At 43.3% G+C, this 20061-nt stretch overlaps 1 protein-coding gene across 1 annotated transcript in view; it reads left to right on the top strand.

Annotated features, from left to right (window-relative positions):
• The window catches only part of bach2b (BACH transcriptional regulator 2b), a 55882-nt gene extending 37821 nt beyond the window's left edge, over nucleotides 1–18061 (top strand). Inside the window, exons 3-5 of the mRNA XM_086100659.1 lie at nucleotides 2268–3767; nucleotides 11197–11403; nucleotides 15171–18061. Of these exons, the coding sequence (XP_085956785.1) occupies nucleotides 2268–3767; nucleotides 11197–11403; nucleotides 15171–15656 (2193 nt within the window). The 3' untranslated portion in view covers nucleotides 15657–18061. The remainder of the gene's footprint in view (nucleotides 1–2267; nucleotides 3768–11196; nucleotides 11404–15170) is intronic.
• The last annotated feature ends 2000 nt before the right edge of the window (nucleotides 18062–20061 follow it).

Below are 20061 nucleotides of genomic sequence, written 5' to 3'. Positions count from 1 at the left end.
GTTTCAGAATTGTAGGTGCTGATTTTCGTCCCAACCACTTAAGAGTTGGAGATCCCGGCTTGAAGAAGCCAACAGCACCACATCATCTGCAAAAAGTAGAGATGCAACTCTGAGTCCACGAAACCCGACCCACTCTACAACTTGGATGCCCCGAGAAAATTCTGCCCATAAAGGTTATGAAAGGAATCGGTGACAAAGGGCAGACTTGGCCGAGTCCAAGCCTCAAATGAAAACGGATCCGACTTACTGCTGACAATGCAAACCAAACTCTGACATCGGTGGTATAGGGACCAAACAGCCCATATAAGGGGGTTCGGAACACCATACCCCCATAGCACCCCCCACAGAACTCACGGTTGAACATCTTCTCCAAGTCCACAAAGCAGATGTAGACTGGTTGGGGGAACTCCCATGCACCCTCGAGGACTCTGCCAAGGGTTTAGTGTTGGTCCACTGTTCCACGACTGGGCCGAAAACTACATTGCTCCTCCTGAATCTGAGACTTGACTTGCTGACGGACCCTCCTCTTCAGCACCCCTGAACAGACCTTACTCGAGAGGCTCAGTAGTGTGATTCCTCTATAGTTGGAACACACTCTCTGGTCCCCCTTCTTAAAAAGAGGGACCACCACCCCGGTCTGCCAGTCCCGAGGCACTCTCCCCGATGACCACGTTGCAGAGGCATGTCAACTAGGACAGCCCAAGAACATCCAGAGCCTTGAGAAACTCTGAGTGGATCTCATCCACCCCAGGGGCTTTGCCACCGAGGAGCTTTTGAACCACCTCTGTTACTTCACAACCCCAGAGATTGGAGAGTCCACCCCTGAATCACCAGACTCTGCTTCCTCTAAGGAACAGTGGTGCACTGCTTCCCCCTATTGAGACCTGTTCCCACACCCGAAAGTGGAGTGAGGCTACCCTCTCGTCCACTGGTGTGAACCCCAATGTACAGGCACTGAGTTGGGGGGCAATTAGTATGCCCGCCCCTGCTCTGCATCTCATCGTGGGCAACTCCAGAGTGGAAAAGAGTCCAACCGCTCTCGATGGAACTGGTACCAGAAACCAGGCTGTGTGTGGAGGCAAGTTCTATGTCAAGTCGGAACTTCTCTGCCTCGCACACCACGTAGAGCTCCTTCCCTGCAAGAGAGGTGACATTCGATGTCCCAAGAAATAGCCTCTGTCACCGAGGATCGGACCGCTAATTTATTCATCATAAGGGATCTGTGAGCCATGCTTTGACTGGTCCCTCACCTAGGATCTGTTTGCCATGGGTGACCCTGCCAGGGGCATTAAGCCCCAAACAATTTAGCTCATTTGGACACACAGACCTCCACCACGGTCAGGGGAAGGCTAACGGAGGGAAGCTAAGGAAATATATACTCTAATATAATATACCTATACCTAGCTCAAGAAAAAGGCAAAGTGTGCATGTGTGTCCTGTATGGCTTATGCTGTTGACTGGTCTCTATCACCGTTCACAATCGGCATTAGTGTAACTTGTTGCCATCATGACCCAAAACCGTCCACCCATTTTAAATTTGAAAACAAAATAATTGGGGTGAGTGTGGAGTTTTTTTTTTGTTTGTCGTCACCATTTCCACCACCATGCTTCTCACCTCTGCTTGTACCCTTTGGAAACGAATAAAGCTGGTGAATATGCTGAGTCGACTACCGGATGATACTTAGATTTTTTTATTCTTGTAAATAATAATTTCACCTCATCATGCTTTTCATACCTGAAAACCTTTCTATAAGGTTTTATATAATCTGTAAGGTTAATTTGGGGATTTTGGGGTGGTCAGAGTCCCTGCAACCCACTAGAAAATATCTGTCCCTGCGCTGAACAGTAGCCAAATCCCATCTCTTTATCCAGAAACCAAAACAGGAGCATGCTCTTGTAAGCTAACCATTTTTAAAGCAGTTACTTGGGAATCATTCATGTCATATGTTCACAATTTGGGCGTTGACACAAAGCAGGAAGTGGAGGGAACCATTTTGGCTTGTAAAAAAATGAATTATCTTCATGACCACAGTGTTGTAAAGAGAAATGTTGTCATGAGTTTATTTGTAATTATTTTTATTTTTTTTTGCATATTGTGAAAAGCTCCAAGTATATAAAACAAATTCATTAGTAGCAAATAGCACTTTTAGTATCTGCTGTGGGCTGTTTAAGAACAGATGGCAGGCTACAGGCTCTCACCACACCCAAGTACTCCAGCCAATGACTCTCGTTCTAGTAATCATGACAATTTCCCTGCTATTTTTCAGGTCACTGCGAGAGGATTCATCCCATTGTTGCAGTTTGCCTACACCGCAAAGCTGTTACTCAGCAAAGAAAACATTCAAGAGGTCATCCGCTGTGCCGAATTCCTGCGCATGCACAACCTAGAGGATTCATGCTTTCGTTTTCTGGAAGCTCAGCTGCGTAGCGAGGACAGCTTGCTGCACTGTCACAATGTGGCTGCTGAGGGCACCAACTCAGAGTATGAAAGCATGCAGTCAGAGGCCGAACTGCCCTCCTCCCCAAGGACACGACGTGCTGAGGATCTTTCCACCTTTCAGTGCCCCGATGAGGATCGGCTAGCAATGACTATACCGAGTAACTTCACAGACGGCCGATTGGACATTGATCGGCGCAGAGGATCAGACCTGCCACGATGCCCTAAGTACAGGAAATACCAGTGGGCTTGCAACAAGCACAATAATGATTTCTCTTCAGACACCAGTACCTCAGGTTTTCCGAGCACAATAAAAGAGAGCAGGATTAGTGGGGGAGTCCCAGATCAGGACAGGTTGCCTTTGGCGGAGATCAAAGTAGAACAACAAACAGTGGAAGAGGCCGTCTCATTGTGCCTCTCGGGGGATGAGCAGGACACTCACGATAAGGATAGTGGGCTCGCAATGGAAATGGATAATCCTGTGTCTTCAGAAATCATCAAGAGAACCAAGTCGGCATCCTGCGTCCGAGCCTTATTCAAAAAAGGAGTGGACCGCTCCAATCCGCCCAATACATCACAGCAGCTATTTGCCAACAGGCTTGTCTGTCCCCAGGACAAAGTTAACTCTCAGGGAGATCATAAAAAAGACTTCAGAGCTTTTGCTGGGGAGTTAAGTTTGTCTTTAATATCCCCAAAGAACAATGACAATTTCACTGCAGGTCTGTCCGTCAAGTCCACGTCCTGCGATGAAATCTGCAAACAGGAAGTTGAGCTTGATCGACGAAGTGTCATTTTTTCCTCAGGAGCCTGCAATCGTCTTGGAACCCCAGCACATTCCTACCCTGGTGGGAATTCTTTTGAAATTGAGCTTTCTGAGCACATACCAAAGGGAATGTGTCCTGGAGCCAGCCAGTCCCTTCCAACCTCCCAGGCCTATTCTCCCAGCACCACCTCCACCGAACCCCAACTGCTGTGTCGCCCACGGCCGAACACAAGCTGCCCGGTTCCAATAAAAGTTTGCCCGCGCTCACCGCCTTGCGAGACACGGACCAGGACATCCAGCTCCTGTTCGTCATACTCCTATGCAGAAGATGGCAGTGGTGGCTCTCCGTGCAGCCTGCCTCAGTTTGAGTTCTCTTCCTCACCATGCTCCAACATGGCCCGCTGCCTTAATGTCGACCAGCAGGAACACAGTGTCGGGGATGTTTTTAACCGGGGGCAACCCAAAATAAAATGTGAACAGTCATATGGCACCAATTCCAGCGATGAGTCAGGTTCATTTTCAGAGGGAGACAGCGAGTCCTGTACTGTACAAGAGCGTGGCCCTGAGGTGAGTGCAAATCTGCATATGCGGTCTTGAAGCCATCATTGACAATCGAGAAGGCTGTCCAATATGTAACAATTAAATAATTGTGGGTTATTTTTGACCCAACTGTTCTTATAATTTGTCTTATTAATCAGTATATTAAATGCTTCTATAATTGGGGCATTGTTCTGCTACTTTGAAAATGTTTTGGTCAATACATGAATACAGTATAGCATACTATGTGAGAAGCATTCACACGGCGCTGAAGTCACACAAGGTACTCTGAGTATGTTGGCTAGGATACTACATCCCATCTTAAACCCTTGATTTACCTTTATAACACGCTTATGCTAATTCCCAGAGCAGCATAGTTCACTTAGTAGGATTGGAACCAGGGCATCGAAATAGCAATGAGAAATGGCCAGGTCCTCTAACACAATAGAATATATTCTCTCTCACAATTATGTGAAGTCACACATTATTTGACACCATTTTACAACTAACTGTTCAGATTCCTTTGGAATTAATATTCTGGAGTGCTTTTGTTGAAGTGATGTGGCCTTCATTAGTGGCCCTGTTGTTGTGATCATCAAGTTAGCCTTAGTCATGTGGTCGTGCACCGGAAGCAGTGTGAATCTGAGTTTCACCCGTAAAAGTGTGTCACCCGTAAATGCTGTATTGGCTGTTTAAATATTGCTGGCTTGACGGCATTGTATTTCCACCTTCGCAATATAAACCGCCTCCGTCCCTCACTCACTCCTCACACCACTGCTATCCTTGTTCACAGTCTCGTCACTTCCCGTATTGACTACTGTAACTCACTCCTCTTCGGTGTCCATCAAAAATTCCTCCATAAACTTCAACTTGTTCAGAATTCAGCAGCCCGGATCATCACGAGAACCCCCTCCTTCCATCATATCACCCCCATCCTCCGAGAGCTCCACTGGCTTCCTGTCAAACTTAGAATCAACTTCAAATTACTTCTCTATACATTCAAAGCCATCCATAACCTTGCGCCCCCCTATCTGTCAGATCTTCTTCAAATCTCCATTCCCTCTCGCTCACTCAGGTCCTCATCCTCCCTCCACCTTTTTCTACCCTCTGCCCGTCTCAGTACAATGGGGTGCAGAGCCTTCAGTCGCTCTGCCCCCAAACTCTGGAACTCACTTCCTCCCAACATTCGTAATATTGACTCTCTTTCCATATTCAAAACCCAGCTCAAAACCCACCTATTCAGACTTGCCTACCCGCCTTAAATCTTTCTTTCTTTGTCTATTATTTTATCTGTGTTTTACTGTTGCTCTTGGTTGTACAGTGTCCTTGAGTGTTATGAAAGGCGCTTGCAAATGTGATGTATTATTATTATTATTGTGATAAATCTGCTTTGTAAAGTGTACCTTATTATCCGATGTTGTGTGCTCTTGCCTCTTGATCCGTGAATGTCCTCTTTAGAAAAATCACACCCACGCCCACACATCCAAACAACTGTACAAACATGTGCATGGACAGATTTGGATTGAAGAGAAAAAAAACTGTTCCTCTGTATTGGCAGACTAGGGTGTTGGTCTCCCTTTTTAGGAAAGAGGACCGGAGGGTGTGTTCCAACTCCAGGAGGGTCACACACCTCAACCTCCCTGGTAAGGTCTAGTCAGGGGTACTGGTAAAGAGAGTTTGTCTGTAAGTCGAATCTCGGATTCAGGAGGAGCAGTGTGGTTTCTGCCCCGGCCGTGGAACTGTGGACTAGCTCTACACCCTCGGCAGGGTCCTCGAGGGTGCATGGGAATTCACCCAGGTCGAGATGTGTTTTGTGGACTTGGATAAGGCGTTTGGCCGTGTCCCTTGGAGAGTTATGTGGGGTTTGCTTCGGGAGTATGGGGCTATCGAACCTCCTGATACCGCGCTGTTTAGTCCCTAGATGACGATGTCAGAGTTGGTTCGCATTGCTGGCAAGAAGTTGGATTCATTTCCAGGAAGGGTTGGACAAGGCTGCCCTTAGTCACCGATTTTGTTCCAACCTTTATGGACAAAATTTCTAGGTGCAGCCAAGGAGTTGCGGGGGTCTCGTTTGGTGGCCTAGTATTTCATCACTGCTTTTTACAGATTATGTGGTACTGCTGACCTTCAAATCTGAGACCATGGTCCTCATTCGGAAAAGGGTGGAGTTGTCCTATCAAGGTTGGAGATGCGATGCTTCCGCAAGTGGAGGATTTCAAGTATCTTGGGTTCTTGTTCACGTGTGAGGGAAGAATGAAACCTGACAGGCGGATCAGTGCAGCATCTGCAGTGATACAGTCCATCGTGGTGAAAAAAGAGCTGAGCCAAAGGCTCTTAATTTACAGGTCAGTCTCTATTCCTACAATCACCTATGGCCACAAGGTGTGGGTTGTGAGTAAAAGAACAAGATCCCAATATAAGCGGCCCAAATGATTTTCTAGAGCAGGGTGTCCAAGCCCTCCTTTAGAGATCATCCAGAATGGGCTCAGAGTCAAACTGCTGCTCCTCCTTATTGAGTGGAACCAGATGAGGTGGCTCAGGCATCTGATTAGAATGCCTCCTGCACACCTCCGCGGTGAGGTGTTCTGGGCACGTCCCACCAGCAGGTAGACCCAGGACATGCTGGGGAACCTTTGTCACCCGGCTGGCCTGGGAACGCCTTTGAATTCCCGCGGAAGAGCTGGATGAAGTGACTGAGGACAGGAAAGTCTGGGCTTCTCTGCTCAAGCTGTGGGTCACTTTGGGGTACTGGCACGTTGCTGTACTGGCACATTGGATTTCTTTTGAAAATGGCCACCTCAATAAACCTGTAAAATATGGATTGTGTTTGCCAGGCCTATTGTGACTTTTTGTGCATTTTTAAACCTTCAAAAACAACAGTGCGTAGCAACGGCAGTAGCGTTTCACAAAACATCATAAATACCTGTTTCAACATCACGAAAGTCTGAACACTCTTCCAAGAAAATATCAAGAATACCTGGTTAACCCTAGAGGAAAAATATGTCAGATAAGAATGGGTTGTCTCTTCTCAGGTTCAGAATATTGCTCCAAGAGACATTTTGCGTAAGCTGTGGGCTGGTACATATGCCTTCCAATTATAGAGGTCACTGCTCGGGCCTAATAACTAAACTAACGTGGCTGCAACATTGTTGTTGTTGTTTATTGAACATAAAACATATACAGTAATAATTTGACAGAAAATAAGGTAGATAAAATAGTAAAAAGAAAGAAATCAGTCTTCATTCAACACAGTTATTATGTTCAAGGGAGTAGGAAGAAGTAAAAAACTTATCTAGTCCTACCCCGTTATGTGTTTATATCTAATAAATCATGTTTATATCAATCAGAAAAGAAAAAAAGTAAGAAGAAAGAAGTCTCCATTAATGCTTGGAACACAAATGCACGGCGAGGCAATGAAATCTGGCTGATTTTCATTTCACATGCGCACTTACGCACTACTGATGTGCACCCCTGTTTATAGGTTTTCCCACACAACTCTTATGGCCTGTCAAAGTAGTTTGTCAAATGCAACTCAGGATGGCCAAGGGTATTGTTTATGAGCTTGAATACATGGAAACATTTTTATTTCTGTCATGACAAGGTGGCACTAATGGTTCCCGAATAAATAGTTGCTGTTAGGTGGAGCCTCAACCATCACGATTGGGTGCTGTTGGATAAAGAACCTGCGTTAGATTGGCTTACTGCATCACCGGACCGATGAAGACTATCTTGGCCCTCTATTCTCTGGGGCCTCAGGCAGCCTCTGAAGGAGAAGTGGAAGTGTAGAGCATTTCTCACTTTTCCTCTCTGCCCTCTTCCGCCTTTGTTTGACTTTGTTCTTCATGAGCTGTGCAGACTCTGCCATCGGATATGAAAGGTAGAAGAGAGAGAGCGCTGCAGCTCCTCTCATCCCCTGCCAATTCCTCTTCCTCGTACTCTTTGTTATGCCTCTCTGAGACTTGCTGTCTAAGCTACAGCTAAAGTCTGACGTGCACTGATGGAATTTTGCCATCTTGTGGTCAATTGGTGTCCTACTCCAAGTAATAAGCTTGATCGTGTTGTCTCCTGCAAGTGATTCCCAACCAGGGTGTCGATGGCACCCAAGTGTGCTGTGAGATCTCCTCAGGCATGTCAAGGGAAATTATTGTTTATTAAAGGCAAACGTGCACAATCATCATTTGTTCATCAAGATAGATGCCAGTAATTTCTAATGGCAGGTAGAATCATTAAATCAGCGGTGGGAAAACGACAGCCCTTGGGCCAGATTCAGCTCGTTGCTATTTTTAATACAGCCTGCCACTTGTCCATGTCCAAATCATGAACAAAATTATGACATGCAGCGACGCACACTGCATGATCGTTGTTGAGTAATTCCTGGTGTCCCAGCAAAGCGATGCATTAGGCGCATTGACTTGATTTTACAGGCTCTGGGCCACTCCCTGCTACTTTGCTGTAACTATCCAGCTGTATTGTTTTTTTCAAAAGGCAGTTGCTTAAAAAGTGCACCGTAGATACAGCAAGTATCCTGTGAAAAAAAAAGCCATTCATTTACATTATATTCCTTGACTCTGGATGAAAAGTAATGACCTTAAAGGGATTCTAGTCTCTTTATAAACACATTGGCTAAACCCCGGTGGAACGAAAAAAGACGTCGCGGACAAGACCGCTATTGTTTCTAGAAAAATATTTATTTGGATAGAAAAGAGAATAAGGGAAAACACAGATTACCAAAGAGTGTGTCCGTCCGACCTCGAGCGTCATGTCGTCTGTACTAACTAAATTAGCTGTTGTCGTGGCTAGGCTAGCTTAGCTGTTGTCGTAGATCAAAGCTCTTTGATGTGTAACGTCCGATGCGTCTTCACTCGAGTGGCGTCGCTACAGCCTAAAGCAGTGGTTCTCAAATGGGGGTACGCATACTCCTGGGGCATAGGGGACATTTTTAAGTATATTTAAAAAGTGGCATCACTCAATTAAAGGGCTTGATCAGCGCAGTTGCCTACCTGCTATCCAAGAATGACAAAGACAGTGAAGCAGAAGCCCGATTGGTCCGCAAAATGTCTCACTAAATGCAAACACACTCGTTTTAAAATGCAACATTTTGTGCTGACAATCGGTAATGATGTCAGTCTTATATTTCAGTATGATTCACAGGTATGGGTGTGTGTGCGTGCATGTGTGTGTGTGTGTGTGTGTGTGTGTGTGTGTGTACAGTAAATATTCCCATCTCCGGAATTCTATGAAAAGGAATATCCTTCACCCGTAATAAAAACCTATGCATTAACATTTTGACTACGATATTACGTGTTAGCGGAACTTACATAAGTGGAAATTCCACTAGCTGTAACCCGGATGGAGGCGTAATGCCGCGGGAGCTTGAATACACGCAACGCCACCCGATGCGACGGAAAAGACACAACGCTGAGACACGTTTTCACTTCGCGTTACTGTAATTGCGAAAGATTTTAACTTCATTCACTTACGTCGTGTAGATCATGGCATCGAAACGTAGAAGAACTGTAATGACTGGAGCGGAGCGAGTGAAATGCATCCGTTTGAGCGAGGCTGGACACAAAGTTAAAACCATCCAGCAGACATTTGGAGTCGGAAAGACACAAATCTACAAAACTTTTTTTAAAAAAAAGGCATTGATTCAACTCCTGATGACAAGCCACCATCCAGCAAGGAAGCAATGCAAATGGCAACAAAAATCCTTCAGTATGCACAAGAATTACCAGACATCGGTGATCAATGCGACAGTTACTTGCAACTAGCAAGAAAACTGTATGAAACGCAGGCAAACATTGTCATAAACCAAAGAATGCATCCAACAAAACAATCCAAAATAGACACATTTTTTTCCCCCCAAGACAAAAAAATAAACATTAAAATACTGTACGTATTTTACTGTTGTGATTTTTTTTTGGATACACCTGTATTGCAGTTTTTGTTATATAAACAGTTTTTGGACAGTATATTTTTGTATTTTATTGATTGTGTTGTTACACATGCATTTTGTCAACATACTTGCAGGTTTATGAAGGACATGTACCATGCTCATTTCCCAAATGAGGAATTTCTGTTATCAGGACAAATTGGACAGCGCAAACACGAGTCCGTACTAGAGAATATTTACTACATATATATATATATATATATATATATACACACACACACACACAGTCATCTCGTTACTGCTGCGTCCCGCGTCCTCGGCGCATAATTTTCCCACGGGACGCACAGTTCCAAATAACGTGCGTTTTGGGACGGAAGGAAATTTCTGTCAAAACAAAACAACAAAAAAACGCAAAACTACGTTACATCTTTTTTTCCAGCAATGCAGTGTCGCAGATCGACAATCACCGCCATTGTTGTTTTGATGTCGCGTTAAGTAATCACGCGTGACGAGATTTCCGTTCTCGCGAGACGAGATTGGCGAGATCGGCCTTCAACCTTTACACGATTGCCAAGTTGTGTAAAGTTTAAACAAGTGTTCCGAACAAGATTTGCGAACAAGTGTTGCAAAAGCTTATTGTGGAGATATCACAGAGGAAGCAGCTAAAGTTGGATAGTTTTTTGCAATAATAAGGTGACTTTGAGAAAGCCTTGCATCATTGGAAGCAGAGTAAAGAGAGGAGAATTTATGAACTCAAAGACTGAACCATGGGATGAAATAAGAACCTATTTCTCAGCAAATCTTGTATGCCTGAATTATTAAAAATTTTGCAGCATTTTTTTAATAAGAAATAAACCTATTATCAATGTATATTGTTGTTTGTGTTATTATCAATGCAATTGAATAAGTAGACCATTTCAGAATTCGAAATTTGGGACTCTCTAAATGCATAATGGGACTCATACTTTTCTGATCAGCGAGTCCCTGGCACTTGCTGGGGTTCAACCGTAAAATGATCACTGTATATATCCAGTGAAACCTCGGTTTTTGAACGTCTCTTTTCTCGACCAAATCGGTTTTCGACCAAGAATTTCGAGTTTTTATGCCTCAGATTTCGACCGAAAATCTGCTCTCGACCAAACTGAGCGCACTTGAATGCGCCACTTGACTCCTCTCGCCTTCCTTACACTAGGAAGTGACGCTTCCTCGTGTAGCGTTCCATTGTGAGCAGACGTGTTCAATAAAGATTTTTTTTTTAAATGAGCATGGGTTTGGTTTTCCAACAAATCGGTTTTCGAACAGCCTTCTGGAACGGATTATGGTCGAAAACCGAGGTATGACCGTACATGTAAATATATGTGTGTGTGTGTGTGTGTGTGGGAGGCCCGGTGGGCGACTGGTTTGCATGTCGGCCTCACAGTGCAGAGGTGCAGGGCTCGACTCCGACCTTTCTGTGTGGAGTTTGCATGCTCTACCGGTACCCGTATCCGGGTCACATTCGTTTTTGTCACATCTTTATTTAAAATATTCTGACTTTTGACAACCACCTGTTTGTGAATTTTCCAGGTGAAGCTTCCTTTCCCTGTTGATCAAATCATAAATCTTCCACGGAATGACTTCCAAACATTGGTGAAAATGCACAAACTGACCTCAGAGCAGCTTGAGTTCATCCATGATGTGAGGCGAAGGAGCAAGAATCGCATCGCTGCCCAACGCTGCCGCAAGAGAAAACTTGACTGCATCTTGAATCTTGAGTGCGAGATCAGAAAACTGGTGAGTCCATCTATCTCTGCCAACTCCTTTGTCTTTGAGGATCCTCTCACTTCACCACACACCTTCCCACAGATTTTGAATGAAACGTAAAGGCTGCACTTTGCCCTCGAGTTACTCTGTTTTCATGTGCAGCTTCCTCTCGGTCACTCCTCAGCTTTAGAAAGCTCTCCCAATTTTTTCCCAGACATTTAAAAGTCAAAATCAGATGTCATTGGTAGCCCTTTTAAGTAATCAGTAATAAAAAAATTTAGAGCCTTGTAAATTAAATCATTGTTGTCCTTCACAAATGTGACCGGTGGGATTAAATGGGTTAAACCAGGGGTGTCAAACTCAGGTCCTGGAGGGCCGCTGTCCTGCATGTTTTCCAAGTCTACCTGTTGCAACACAACTGATTCAAATGAACTGGTTCAATGTCAGGCTTCCGCAGAGCTTGCTGATGATCTGATCATCTGAATCAGGTGTGTTGCAACAGGGAGACTTGGAAAACATGCAGGACAGCGGCCCTCCAGGAACTGAGTTTGACACCGCTGGGTTAAACAATGGAATGCCACGGGAGTGAACATCCATACCCCGTCACACCTCTTGTCTGTACCATCTCAAGACATGGAACAAGAGGGGGGGGGGGGCGTTTTTTAAATATTATTTGAGAATCGGGCTATTTAATATTTCCTTCACCACCCAAGTGTAAATGCTTAGTTACTCCCTTGCACAAAAATCCCAATCAGCATTTGATAGGTGGACAACAATATTCTGTTGGTTCATTTGCACCAACTGTTGAGCATTTGTGGTAGCAATCTAGAGTAGTTTAGCCACTATTGGCTGACTTGCGCTCTTCCCCTCTGTCGTATGGTGTTCCACAGGGTTCAATTTTGAGGCCCCTGTTGTTTTCACTGAATTTGCTGTGCTTAGATTCCATCCGAAGAAAACACGGTATTTCCTTCCACTACTATGCAGATGACTATCAGATCTATTTCACGCCAAGGAAAATTGGATGTTCCCCTTAAGACCACTTTTGTCCTGTCAAGAGGAAATCAAAGCATGTTGTCAAAAACGTTTTTAAATTTCAGCAAAAAGAAAACAGATGTTACGGTGTTTGGTCCCACTGGCCTTTGTGCATCCCCCCTGTGTGACCTGTGCCCCCGAGCATCTTATCTAAAGTGAACAGTCTCAATTTTGTATTTTAAATTCGACTGGCAAATCGGTGCTGTTTTTAAATTGAGCTTCTATCATCTTTGTCAATTGGCTCTTAAAAACAGTAACGTATGCCTTTGTTACATCTCGGCTAGATTCTGTAATGCAATTTATTTTGGAGTCATCCAGTCCTCCCTCAAGTCCTCCCCAGTTGTTCCAATATGCTGCTGCCCGCCTTCTAACTGGAGCTCGTAGAAGGGAGCACTTCACCCCAATTCTGACTTCCCTTCACTGGCTCCCAGTGCATTTTAGAGTTCATTAGAGATACTTGTTACCTCTTTGAGGTCCTCCACTCTACGCACCCGTCCCGTGCATCAGGTGTGTTGCCCAGAGGTTATGCAACAAATGTAATTTTGCATCCTCATGTGCTGCTGGGGTACGCTCACATTAATTTATGATTGCAGCCTACAATCAGCACCTTGGTATTTATTCAACATTTAGCATTTTAAAAATTAATTTTCTTAAGTGTAACAAGTGTTACGGTATTCATTAACAAAATGCAGACCCCAAAGCAATGACCAAACAGGGGCAATGTAACACAGATTTTATTCAAAACCAAAACAGCATATAGATGCCTACAAAAGGTAGGCGCGATGTACAAATTAAGGGAGATGGAAAAATAGCAACCATAATATCAAGATACACTATTGGACGAAGGAAAGGAATAAATGAAAGAGCACAGAAAGGTGCGAGGAACAAGCTCAACAGAACTTATCTACCGTATTTTCCTCACTATAAGGCACGCCTAAAAGCATTCAATTTTCTCAAAAGCCGCCAGCGCGCCTTATACTGTGATCCGATGCATCTTATATATGTATTATATACTATTCAGAGTCCTTGCACATAGTATTTTAAATGTTCTGAAAAGTGCTTTGTTACAGCTGCAGCAGTTGTGAAAGCTCTACATCAATAAAGCTGTATTGTTTCGGATTCCCTTTAGCACAGCTCCATCTAGTGGAGGTGTAACGCAACCGCAGCCACCATTGTAGCTTCTATTATATGCGCCTGCCCTTATAATGTGGTGCGTCTGCTATTGTAAAAACTGTTTTAAAATAAGCCATTCAGTGAAGGTGTGCCTTTTACTCCGACATGCCTTATAGTGCAGAAAATACAGTACAGTACTCTATCTACACTGCACAAGTAAAGTGAAGATAAGAAAAACCTTTATTAGTCTCGCAATGGAGAAATTCCCGATTCACAGCAGCAAAGTTATGAAAGGAAGAACTAGAACAATAAAATCTAGGAGCTGCTGGAAAGGCAGCCACTCTCGCGGCGCCATTTTGAAGTCAAAATAACAAAAATAACACAACACAACACATAGGACACAGACAGTCGTGCAATCTTCACCACTTTTCTGCATACACTTTGTTGTCTGAAGCAGTTATAGATGAAAGAGGAGAGGATCAAAGTGTCCTTTCACCAGTGGGTCAGAGACGTCATGCTGAAAATGTGCACACGTCTGCTACAAGCTAAGTTTTGAAAGCAAACACGAAGCTGTAGCGTCCATTGACGAAAAAGAGATTGGCTCACATCTCTTGTCCCATGTAAATCCACTTCAATTCCAAGCCGCGACTCCCAGTTCCACATCCGCATCGGCGCTCCGCGCTAACGCTCCTTTCTTCTCATCGTCGGCTCCTCAAGCCTTACATCCATCCAGCCGCAGACCGTTCAACAGCACCGATTTCTCCGCTGAACAAAGCGGGGCCGTGAAAAATGCTGCCCATAACAGGCGCAAGACACAAGCGCCCTGGGGCTGTCCAGCAACGACAGTCAAATGGCGCCGACATTCCTCCCAGGCAAAAACAGTGCTGGTATACCCATGCTGCCGAGAAGGCGCAACCACCAAGCACAGAATCTCCTCCTTGATAAATGTCGCGGCCAAAAATGCTGAAAAAAGTCCACATCAGGTCCACACGACGTAACAACAAACACAAAGTGACAAAACAAACCAAAATAACAACAAAAAAAGCAAGGCTCATGAGAGCACTTGCCGACGGCTGCCTACTCGGGCGCCATCTTGACTTCAATAAATAAAGAGAGGCTAAGATGGGAAAAATCACATAAGAAAACTAAAGCTAAAACTAAACAAGTTAAGCAATTACGAACTCAATGTGAATAAACTGGCACAAGAAAACTCGGAAGTTAGACAATAACCCGGCGACAGCCACTGCTTCCCGGGTGCTTCAAAGCTCGATTGATTGCAGTGCAGCTTAGGTGCATTTCGGAGACTCTGCCCATCCCTGGTAGCTCTGGCAAAAAAAAAAAAAAAAAAACTAAGCACAGCACCAAGCGGGAACACAGGAGCGTAACAAGTGTTTTCGAAGTGTGTGGGAGTTCATAATGGCTTCATAGAGCCGTCACTCTCCGCAATAAACAATAATGGATTTTGCCTTTTTGCCGGTCACTTCTGGAACATAACAAGGGACTGCTGTAATGGGTACAGAAAAAAAAGGGTGGATATATTACAGGACAAACAAGTGCAGCGAATGGCTTTGGCATAAATTATTGTGAACATAAGTTAAAGTCCAGTATGTGTGTGCATTCTTTTTTATTTTTTTTATTTTGGGCAAATACAGGTGTGCGAAAAGGAGAAGCTGCTTACAGAAAGGAACCAACTGAAGGCTTGTATGGGAGAACTATGGGAGAACTTCTCCTGTCTGTCCCAGGAGGTGTGCAGGGATGTCCAGCTGAGCCCCGAACAGGTTCAGTCATTGCACCACTACTGCCCGGTCCTCCGACCCAGCATTTCCACTGCCAGCAATCACGCTGCCTACGATCCCAGGCCGTCTAACACCCCCGACACCGCCAACATGGATCTGGCTGTCTGTTTGGACTCCGCCGCACCCGAAACAAACATTCCCGCTTCTCCTGGCCCTTTGGATATCAACTCGGTCGGAAACGGGGAAGACAAAGATATGGACCGGCAATACATTGGCTTGTACACAGATTCAGGGCTGACCGTAGAAAAATACGCTCATCAGACAGTGACAGTTGATTTCTGCCAGGAAATGACGGAAAAATGTACAACTGACGAGCAGCCACGCAAGGACTCGACTAATTAATGGTTTATAGATTTTTTTTTTTTTACGTTTAATGTTGTGTCTTTTATTATTTAATTATACTAATTTGACAAACCCTCTTGAGAGGGTGGTTGAGATACCCAGCTTCTGCCAGCATTCGCTAAAAAAAAAAAACACCCAAAAAAAGATTTGTATGTATTTATGTTTTTCATAATTTCCTTTTTTTTTTTGTGTGTGTGAACAGTCGACACTAACGTTGTCTTAACAGCAGAAATACTGTTTGCAAAGTATTCTCTTACGGAATGTGAGAGGTTCTCACTAAATCCTTACAACGGTGCTATCTACGGCCCTGGCAGCAGCTTTTGAGAGTCAGGGTGGCTTCATGTTCTTGGTGTGTCACCCATAACACAAAGAGGAACCTCAGTGGACAAAAAAACAACAACAACTCTTTCTGTTTTTAGCAGTTTATCAGCAGCTCTTTGCCTTTGTTGGCATGTTTCCCACCCTTTCTTTCTGCAACTCTGGCTCCATCGGTCTTCTCTACCTCTCTCTGACTCTGTTCCATGTGCATCTTCTCTCGCTTTTTAGCTGTAAGTGAGCCTTTTCATCTACAGCGATTCAAAACTCAGGAAAAAGAAAAAAGCAACAACAGAAAAAAAACAACCTCTGAATGTTCAACATAACTCATGCAAGATAAGGAGACGGATTTTGTACATGCGGATGTTCTCATGCAATTAGATTGTAAAATGTCGATGCAAAAATGTCTTGTGGTTTTGTACAGGCTGTAAACTGATAACATTCCCTTTTTTGCCTTCTTAAGCTCTCAATGTAAAGTTTGGTTTGGTTTTGTGGTTTTTTTGCTGGCAGAAACACGTTTTCTCTCTCTAACCAGCGCTACCCATTGATTCAGTGTTTGTTTGACAACATGTATATAGCGTGAGCATGATGACTGTCTCAATGACTTTTTTTTTTTTCACCAAGGATACAGAAAGCATTTTACTGCTGTGGGAAGATTTTTGACGTTTGTCATTTCATATACAGTGGTGCCTCTACTTACGAATGTCTCTTCATACGAAAGTTTCAAGTTATGAAACCTTTCGACAGGAAAATATTGCCTCTTGTTACGAAAGGTAAAAATACAGGATGGGCTGCTACTCGCAGCCCCGAGTTTCCTGAACGCAACATACATAGAGCTGCTCTGCCATTGGCTACTACCAAGCATCATCCTGGCATCTCATTGGCTAAAAGGGACTTCCACCGTATGTGTTTATGTGTGTAGATAGATAGATAGATCTGTGTCTATGCGGCGTCCTCGTCATTCGCCCCTCGGCCGGTGAGGTGGTAGTATTACGGAAATGTGAATCTCCCAGAAAAAGTGTTCACCAGTCGGGCGATGGCTAACTATGCTGATGTTTGCCTTGGACATTTCCGAAGGATTGTTAAAAGCCGACAAAAGCAAACGTCCTTGGATCAGTTCTTTACAAAACGCCAGGCAAAAACCACTTCTGAGAGAACATGAATAAAGAGGGCAAAAAACGACGAGGACGCATTTAAAAGTGAAATGACCATTTTTATTCTTTACTGTTTTTTACATTATGCACAACTCTCATTTATTGTACAATAATCTAATTGTAACATGTATTTGTTACGCATTTTAATGCTTTAGAAAACATTTGTCAGAATTTTTTTGGGGGGGGGGGGGGGCTTCGAATGGAATAGGCCATTTACATGGAAAACGCGTCTCACCTTAAAACATTTCAAGATCAGAAATTTCTTCCAGAACCAATTAATTTCGTTCGTAGAGGTACCACTGTAGTGGAATACACCCCCACCCTCCTCTCACACACACACACACACACATGGCGAGTGCTCTTAATTCTCAGGAAATCAATTTAACAGACGTGCATACGGATGGTAGACGCATTTCGTGGCACAAACGCATCCAAAATTGAAGCTTCACGTGTCCACACACACACACACACACACACACACACGGAGCTTCAATGATGATGGTTTCAATTTGCGTCAAGTCAGCTCTTCCCTATTACCTCTGTAGTTCAAGTGAATGAGTTTTTGAGGAAAGCTGTTTTTGTATTTTCAACGGATCTCGTTTTTTTCTGAACAGTATTCGAAGAAACCATCTGCATATACTGCGGTTGGTGTGGTTTCATCAGGTTTTTTTGTTGTTGTTTTTTTTTTAGTACTTCACATTATTCTCAAATGTATGAAGGAGGTATCAGGGCCACACAATCAATACAAAATGAATAAAGTTGTACGTTGACAGAACAATCTTGTAGTATAACGAGATAAAAGCTGTATATTTTATCATATCTAACTCACAGTATTATCAGCATAACATAAGCGTGGTGAAGTCCATGACTGTTGAAGACCTCGGTTAAGTTTGACATTTTAACTTTCATGAACAATAAAATTGTTTTTTGTTTTCATTCGGTTTCCTCGGTTAACTCCGGTCACTTCAGCGGACAGTTGATGTCATCAGATTGCAGGGTGCGTGAAAGGGTTAACAGTGATACATATTTTTTGCGGGGTGCTTTGGAAGAGCGACATGGACCGAGATGGCTTTTTTTTGGGTGTGGGGGGGGATTGTTTGATCATCAGTCTTTAAATAATTACAACTTAAGTCTCTAAAACTCATGACCCCCACCACCACCTCCCCTCAAAGAAATATTCTTTTATCCTGATGATATTGACATTCAATATACATGTGCGTGGCCCGAATACTTGTTCATATGAATGAAAAAAAAAAAAAACCTAACACAAAGGCATGTTCACACTTTTTCAAGTTTCAGATGATTCCCATCAAAAGATGGGGAGGGGCACTTAAATAGGCACCTCAAAACTACCTGTCAAACCTCTTCATGTCACCTCATACCGTCATTCCCATGATTTATTTAATTAATTTTTTTTTTTTTTTTTTAGGAATTGAATGCATGTTATGTCAAAAAATGAAAAAAAAAAGCATTTATTGTGCAAATATTTGAGCATCGTATTTTGATATGCGTGCATTCGGACTCTTGCTGAAGCCTACTTAGCGGGTCTAGCATGTCTGCCTCCAAAGTTGTCTTTGGAGCAGCTTGTCTTTAAAATGACTCGAGAAGAATTATTGGATTTTTTTTTTTTTTAAAGAAACTGGTTGTGTCAGAAATTAAAATGGCCACTTCACAATTTCATCCAGATAAAGTATTAGCAGTTGTACTAGCATAGAAATTTAGGGGAAAAAAATATATACATACACAAAAAAAAAAAAAAGTAAAGCAGCGTATACTTATAATAGTTTGGCATGAGGTCATTGGATATGTTCGTAAGAATAATGATGAATACCCAATGACCTGTGATTGTATTATTTTGACGGGATACCCAACAAAACCCAAGGGCGTCAGCTAATGATTCCAACAAAATTGCTAGCATGGACAATATTATCTTTGTATGAATCTGAAGCTATATATAGATTCATCTAAAAAAAAAATCACAGCTGGGAAGCGTGTATCATGCAAATGTAGACGCTTGTTTCATCTAGATTTCAGCTAAGACGGATGGATACTGTGATTCGAAATGCACAACGTGGAAACCTCTCACCTCCATATTTGCGGTCTTGTCCTGTTTGCTTCAGGTGATCGTTTCATTTCCCTTTGTTTGGGGCATCGGATTTTCCAAGTCTCATTCATCCCATTTCCACCCGCCATTGTGTGACGGCAGCGTTACTGGTGAGGCCGTGACAGCTGAAATCAATCAACTCGAAGTTTGTTTGTTTGTTTTTTTGTTCAATTATTGTTCAAGTGAGTGGGAACGCTTAAAATTATTACTACATCTCAACGTTATTTATTCCACATGACAATTTGACATTTTGGTACAGATTTTAGCAATGATCATGGGAGTTCACGCACTTGATTTGCTTTCGCGGGGCCATATAAAATGATGTAGCGGGCCGGGTCTGGCCCTCGGGCCTTGGGTTTGACACCTGTGCCGTACGGTGTTTTTCTTCCACACCGAGATGACTTAATCATTGCCATAAAAGGCCTTAATCCTTCTTGCTTCCAAGTCATCTTGAAACAGAAAATGGCTGTCAGGAAATTGTTCCAACAAAGCTGAAAGTACAAGATCGTTCAAACGCCTCCTCAACTCTCTCAATAATTTTGTCACTAGCATGCATTCTGCTCGTGTGTATTCATTTAATATAAAATAAGCGTGAAATGACTTCATAAAATTATTGATAAAACTGCAATGTGTATGGAAGTAAAATCAAGCTCAAGTCTCAAGGTCTCTCACCCTTGGCCCAAAATGGCGTCTGTAAAAAATCTCATTGCTTATCAAAATGTGTATTTGTTGTTGTTGTTTTTTTAATCAACAACGAAAACCATGACAAATATTTTCCAGATTTTGGTTTTAAGATTGACTTCTCTTTCCACATTTTGACTCTTAACTGTTT

Source organism: Hippocampus guttulatus, chromosome 20, assembly GCF_054856545.1.
Source record: "Hippocampus guttulatus isolate MCC_2025c chromosome 20, RoL_Hgut_1.0, whole genome shotgun sequence".
In the NCBI taxonomy this organism is placed as follows: domain Eukaryota; kingdom Metazoa; phylum Chordata; class Actinopteri; order Syngnathiformes; family Syngnathidae; genus Hippocampus; species Hippocampus guttulatus.
Note: the sequence above shows the minus strand (reverse complement) of the source record. Positions and strands in the feature narration are given on the sequence as shown.